This window comes from Choloepus didactylus, chromosome 15 (genome assembly GCF_015220235.1).
Source record: "Choloepus didactylus isolate mChoDid1 chromosome 15, mChoDid1.pri, whole genome shotgun sequence".
NCBI lineage: Eukaryota > Metazoa > Chordata > Mammalia > Pilosa > Megalonychidae > Choloepus > Choloepus didactylus.
In genome coordinates, this window is record NC_051321.1 from 86,599,884 (window position 1) to 86,607,164 (window position 7,281).

At 37.5% G+C, this 7,281-nt stretch overlaps 1 protein-coding gene across 1 annotated transcript; it reads left to right on the forward strand.

The window, feature by feature from the left end:
- Positions 1-267: 267 nt before the first annotated feature.
- On the forward strand, positions 268-1,697 carry LOC119510428 (serine/threonine-protein kinase Kist-like). The gene has a single exon (XM_037804735.1). The coding sequence runs from the start codon at positions 411-413 to the stop codon at positions 1,668-1,670; it is 1,260 nt and encodes a 419-aa protein (XP_037660663.1). The 5' UTR covers positions 268-410; the 3' UTR covers positions 1,671-1,697.
- Positions 1,698-7,281: the final 5,584 nt, after the last annotated feature.

Sequence of the window (7,281 nt, forward strand, 5' to 3'; positions counted from 1 at the left end):
TGAACAGGAGATTGTACACCATGGATGATTGCATGGTAAGTGAATACATCTCAATAAAACTGAATTAAAAAAAATAAAAGTATCTGTAATTCCATCAAAAAAAAAAAAAAAAACTTATGGGATGCATTGAAACCAATACTGAAGAGATATTTTTAGCCCTAAAAATCTACATTATGAAAAAGATGTAGCTAAAATCAAAGACCTAACAGCACACCTGGATGAATTAGAAATATAACAGCAGACTACGGCTTCCGGTGTCATGGCGTCCTGAGGCCCCGGTAGTGGGTGAGGCGGCTGCAGGCACCTCCCTGCGGCGCCGCTCGTCCGGCGGACGGGGATGTGACCGCGGGTCTGCCGGCCTGCCCGGGGCGTCACGTCAGCTCCCGTGTCAGCGCACTCAGTTCACATCAATGGCGGGGTCCGGCTGCGCGTGGGGCGCGGGGCCGCCGCGGTTTCTGGAGGCCTTTGGGCGGCTTTGGCAGGTACAGAGCCGCCTGGGCAGCGGCTCCTCGGCCTCGGTGTATCGGGTGCGCTGCTGTGGCACCCCTGGCTCGCCCCCCGGCGCCCTCAAGCAGTTCTTGCCGCCTGGAACCACCGGGGCTGCAGCCTCGGCCGCAGAGTATGGTTTCCGCAAAGAGAGGGCGGCGCTGGAACAATTGCAGGGTCACAGGAACATCGTGACTTTGTATGGAGTCTTTACAATTCACTTCTCTCCAAATGTGCCATCACGCTGTCTGTTGCTTGAACTCCTGGATGTCAGTGTTTCGGAATTGCTTTTATATTCCAGTCACCAGGGTTGCTCCATGTGGATGATACAGCATTGTGCCAGAGATGTCCTAGAGGCCCTTGCTTTTATTCATCATGAGGGTTATGTCCATGCGGACCTTAAACCACGTAACATATTGTGGAGTGCAGAGAATGAATGTTTCAAACTCATTGACTTTGGACTTAGCTTCAAAGAAGGCAATCAGGATGTAAAATATATTCAGACAGATGGGTATCGGGCTCCAGAAGCAGAACTGCAAAATTGCTTGGCCCAGGCTGGCCTGCAGAGTGATACAGAATGTACCTCAGCTGTTGATCTGTGGAGCCTAGGAATCATTTTACTGGAAATGTTCTCAGGAATGAAACTGAAACATACAGTCAGATCTCAGGATTGGAAGGCAAACAGTTCTGCTATCATTGATCACATATTTGCCAGTAAAGCAGTGGTGAATGCCGCAATTCCAGCCTATCACCTAAGAGACCTTATCAAAAGTATGCTTCATGATGATCCAAGCAGAAGAATTCCTGCTGAAATGGCATTATGCAGCCCATTCTTTAGCATTCCTTTTGCTCCTCACATTGAAGATCTGGTGATGCTTCCTACTCCAGTGCTAAGACTTCTGAATGTATTGGATGATGATTATCTTGAAAATGAAGAGGAATACGAAGATGTTGTAGAAGATGTAAAAGAGGAGTGTCAAAAATATGGACCAGTGGTATCTCTGCTTGTTCCAAAGGAAAATCCTGGCAGAGGACAAGTCTTTGTCGAGTATGCGAATGCTGGTGATTCCAAAGCTGCTCAGAAATTACTGACTGGAAGGATGTTTGATGGGAAGTTTGTTGTGGCTACATTCTACCCACTGAGTGCCTACAAGAGGGGATATCTGTATCAAACTTTGCTTTAATCAGTAACCTAAAGACTATTTCCTGTTTTCTCCTCTTCCCTTTCCTGGGTTATGGTATTCCATATCTGAATGCAGAAGTACCCCGTTACCATTTTAAGAGGTACTTTGTTGATTTATTTAATCCTCCTAATTTGCAGCCATTGCCCAAGCAGAACTGTATTGCAGACATTTGGCATTGAGTAGGACAACACCTCTCAGCTATACATTGAGGGGCTTTAGAGCATCCATGTGGGCAGCCTTTTTTTGTGCGGTAGGGCAGGTAGTGCTCTTCCATTTGTAATCTAAGCAGATATTAATTACTTCATGTGATCATGAGCAAGGATGAATAATATCATGTCAAAGTGAATATTTTTAACAAATTTGTTAGGGTTGGTGACATCACTTAAAGATTATTTGTCTGTGTTGTCAGGTGGTTCAGGCTTATTGATACCCATAGTCGGCACTGGATGCTCTCAACGATGTTAAGTAATTGTCAAGCAGCAATTACCTACTGTGTTCTTAACACTGAATTGTGAATTTTTTATAAAGAAGTACTGTAGTCCTGAATATTCCTTTAACGAAACTGCAGTGAGCCTAGCAACATTTTTTTTAATTAAGGCTTTTAAAACAGAAAGCTGATGCTTGATCTTGCACAATTTTTATGTCTAGTATGTATGCTTGAGTCAGTATGTACGTGTGAGAGATTAGAGAAAATTTGAGTCAGCCTAGTTTATAGTGTGAGTTTAGTGGGTTAAAATACCCTACAGCCATTTTTTCCCTACCTATTTCATATCTGTAAGATTTAGGATATGTTTTCTGAGAATTAGTCTGTCTGACAGAGTGTAAATGACAAAAAAAGTTCATTCCTGAGAATCTCAGAACAAACTGGAGTTTGGATTGTGTGGGGTTATATTGAAATTCTCTTAAAGAGAACCTGAGAAACAATGAAAAAGTTTTGCTACACATAAATTGCCCCATCCTTCAATCTACTTTGACCCAGTGTTAGCCCACTTTTTGGTACTAAATGTCCTGTGATCGTTGTAAGATTTCTTGAAATACAGTGCTACCTACTATGCAGGAAAATTGAAGTGGGTCAGAAAGAAAGAATTAGGTGTACCGTGAAGGGAGAAGAAGAAAAATAGGCAGAGAGAGGATGGATGATCCAGGAATCTTTCATTCGAAAAGCTAGAGGAGCAGCATCCCAGGGGTCTGACTTTTGACATCAAGGAGGTTTAGAAAGAGTTGTTGATGTATTAAGGTGGAATCAGAAAAGAAGGGAGATTCAAAGAAGTCTTAAAAGGATTCATAGCAATCTAATGCATCTGTGAGTAGAGGAATACATGTTGATGATGCATGGCTTTAGGAATTATAATTACAGGTTCCTTTCGCTTTGTGTTAGATTGCTTTTAAAGGTATTTAATTAGGCCACCTTTATAAAGCACTGATTATACATAAAAAAACACAAAAGACAGGTTTTATAAAGATTATGAATTTTTTCTTATTTCCTTACCTAAATGAAATTTTTATTTTATTTTTGCAAAGAAAAGGTCTTTTTTATCTTTCCCTGTTGGGAGCCTCCTCATATAGTCTTTCCTTGTGTGTGCCATGCAGGTTACTGGGAGTCCAATTAGAATTTACATTTTAGAGAATGAATTATTTTACCCTACTCAAACAGTCACTCTTTTGCCATTTCATTTATTTACAGTTATCAAATAATTCAGGACTCTCCCTTAATATTTATTGAAAAGCCAAATTTAGTATAAGGAGGTTTATTTATGAACTGCCAAAAGACCTTGTGACATGGTCCTCAAGGGAAAATTATATAGTAAGCTTCCCATATGTGCCCTTAGAAGGAAGAATTACTATTTTGGTTCTTTCTTAGATTGGTTAGTTGGTTTGTTCCCAGATAAAAATTCATGAGCATGGAACCACTATTGTGGGGATCTGAGCTTTCCTAAAACATAAATGTTTGTATGGGTGGCAGCTTCCATGGTGATAGAAATACCAGGTCTTTACATAATATACTGATGAAAACAGAAAGTAAACAAATTCTTTTTAAGGGCAAGTATTCTAGGTTACTACATGTACCTCTCTCTTCCTCCCCTCCCCCCTGCCCCCAGATGCTTACAATTAAAACTGCAGGTATGCTTCTAAGCTGATGATGCAGTATGCTGCTAACATCTTGATGCTGAACTTCACAGCGTTCTTTGATCATCATCTTATTGCTGATGTATTCATACATATATGTAGTATTTAACACTGTAGAATTTTATTACAAAAATGCTAGCTAGATTTTAGGAGAGTTGAGGGAATAATTGATGAGTTTAGGTAACCATGCATTGAAATGATTATTTTATATTAAAGCCACAGAGTTGAAGAAACATGCTTCCTATGATTTAAATTGTCATTTTATAGCTTTTAGTCCATTACTACCAAAGATGACATTTACAGATTCTCCCTCCCTATTCTGATATAATCAGAAGTTGAATTGTAATATCTTTCTTGAACATGAACCAAATGTTAACAAAAAATGCAATTTTCATGATTCTTTTTGGATGAAATATATAGACTGAGATTTTGATCCCTTGAAGTTACTGAAAACTTAGAAATTTTCTTTTTCAGAGGCAGGGTAAAGAGGTGAGGATTCATGTCATGTAATCCCTCCCCTTTTGGGAAAATTTTATCTCAGGTATTTTTCTTTCCCTAAATAGGATACCTGTGCTTTCTGCCCTCTTACCTCTCTAATTTATTCTTTATTGTTCCATGATATTGCCATGGCACATTTTGCCTGAGGAAAGGTGTATAAATTGATTATTTTATAGGAAATCTAGCTTTTTTGGAACACCATATTGGGAGGAGATGGCTAGTCAGCTGCTTTCAAAACTTTATACTGTATTTAGAGGGGAAGAAGAATTGGAGTTAAATTGGGACACATCAGTAAGAGATAGCAGTAGCAAAAAGTAACTACTGGCTGCATTTTAAAGGAATAAGAAAAAAATTTATCCTCTTGCAATGAGAGATCTGTAGTTTTTAACCACTGGATGTCTTCCTTGTTTTGTAGCCATCAATATAGCTACTCTGTTTAGAGAAATTCCCTCTCTGCTATGCCTTGAGCTAAATCCATGGCTGCTTTTAGAACAGAACCCATAAATGTGGTTTTACTCATCCTCCGCTTTGTGTTCTCATTGAAACAAGGATCGCCTTCTTTTTGCTATTCCAGCTGCTAGAGTGCTGAAATACATTAAGAAAAAAAAATCTCTGAATTCTTACTTGACTTGCCTTCTAGATTCTTGTTACTTTTACTTGTGTTGTGACTGTTGAGCAAATATACTACAAGGAATTTGCCAGAAATAGTGCTGCCATGTAGAGAAAGTTAAAGAGAAACTATGGGCATAAGGTTTGTTTCTGTCTCACAACACTGGGGTTTCACCCTGGTAAGGGCATCAGTTACCTTTCTGGAATAAATTATAGGTGGAGTTTTAGCACTCATCACAGAGAATGCTGTTTCATAGTTCATTTGAGTTCCAGTCCATCAGATGCAGGAAATCAAAGTTTTGGTATCAGTTTCTTAGATCTTTCAAATTAGGCCTCTCCTACATAATTTCTACTCTCATTTATACTTGGCAGCATGACATTGTACTTTTTATGATTAATTTAATGAAAATAAACACCACGGTAAATGATAATAGTCATAATAACATAGTTACTAAGTATGAGAAGGGGAGAAACCCTAGTAACCACATATTTTACCTGGAATCTTATGCAAGGGTACGTGCTAGGTGGCTTTATTCAGATTGGGGTACAGAGGGAATCATTTCGTGACTTTCAGTCTGGTCAATGTATAGAGAGTCAAAGATTTAAGAAAGTGCCTTGTGTTTATTGGAAAATATTAAAACTCATTTGGGTGAAAGCTTCCCAGATGGTGATAATTGCACCTCTGCCTTTTCCTTGGAATACTTTTGGATTGAGTCAAGTAGTATAAAAGTCCAAAATTTCCCTGGTTCACTTTTGTGTAAATGTGTGTGTATAACTGTTCATATTTGACCCTTTTTCCATTTTAACATATGATGGAAAGCCAGAGTTATCCGACAGATTCTCATTCTTTCTTGGTTCTGGTTCCATTTTTAACATCAGGTTTCTTTCTCAAATCTTATTTATGCTATCTCTCTGATTTAATTTATTTATTTCTTGTCAAGTATGGTCACATAAAGACCAGGTCTTGGTCACAGTTAGTTCAAAAGAATTTCCATTTCTTCTTAAGGTATTCAATAAATTACCTTTATTTTGAAATGGAAGTTTTTCAAGTTATTATTTGTTAGCTTTCTCAATGAATATAAAAATGTTAAATCCTTAATATGGAACTCATCTGAACCTTTTATGGTATATTTGAATAAGTTACATTTTCTTAGTTGTAGAGGAACCATGGATATTTTAGTTTTTGCAGTACCCAGAATTTTAAAGATTCGTTTTTGTTTTGTTTCTGGTTAGCAGCTTCTTTACCTGATACCACAGGATAAATCATGTTTATTATCCTAGCCACCTCCCCCCAAATTGTTTTTCACTATTTTTTTAAGTTATGTGATGACCATTAGATTCTCACAATGGCATGTAATTGACAAGAACTATGGATATTTAAAAAGAAGGTAAACAATTTTACTTTTTTTTACTGTGATTTTGTAGTAGAAATGGTCTGTAAAAGAAATATCTATAAACCAGAAAGCATTTAGGAGATTGTGTATTTTATAGGTGGTGATGGTGATCTTCAAGATATAAGATTCAGAATAGTTTATACAACACTTGTTCTCCTGATATGAAGTTTTTATTCATTTTCCTACAGCTGAGCACCTTTGTTATTTCTTGGACTGTTTTAGGGATTAATATTTTAAATTTGCTTTATTTGTGCTTTTCAGAGTTGTCATAATCATGGCAGCTGTGTCTTGAATTGTGTCATAAATGCTGGAATTCATGGGAAATTTACCAAATGATTGCCTAAGTGTTATTTCTCATTAAATAGGGTAGCTGTCACAGTAACCTGAAGAAAACTGATGGCTGTTTTGTGTATTTTATGACTAGGGTTCATAGTATTTTCATTTAAAGGCAAAGGAAAGCTTTCTGTCTTATTTGCTCTGTGACCATTAATCTCTGTGCAGAAGACAGCTTATTTTGTTACACTATCTTGCATAACAAAATAAGTCACATTCTGAACAACAAAAAAAACAGACTGGAATTGTTATTTTTTTTTTTGTTTCTTCTTTGGAACACCCTTATTTAAGAGTCGGCACTCCTTGCTACCATAAGCTCGTGGTTGTCAGCAAGAGAATTATTTGTAGTCAAATAATATATTTTTTTTCCCAGGTTGGAATTGCCTTCCCCTTCTAGGTTATCTCTCCTTGCTAATATTTGTGATAACAGGAAAATGAATGTGTAAAAGCAAATGTATTCAACTATTTTAATCAAATGTGGGCTCAGAATCTTTTCAGTTATTTGAATTATCTATAGCTGTATTATTTTTTTAGCATGTGTTGTCAGAATCTGCCAAAGTTAAGAGTAAAGAGGGAAAAGATAAATAATAAAAATAGATGAGGGGAAGAAAATGGCTTCTTTCCTTATTCATACTAGTAATCCATATATT

Bases quoted from the DNA above. Each gene is read 5' to 3' on its own strand.
- LOC119510428 (XM_037804735.1), top strand. From the start codon at position 411: ATGGCGGGGTCCGGCTGCGCGTGGGGCGCGGGGCCGCCGCGGTTTCTG.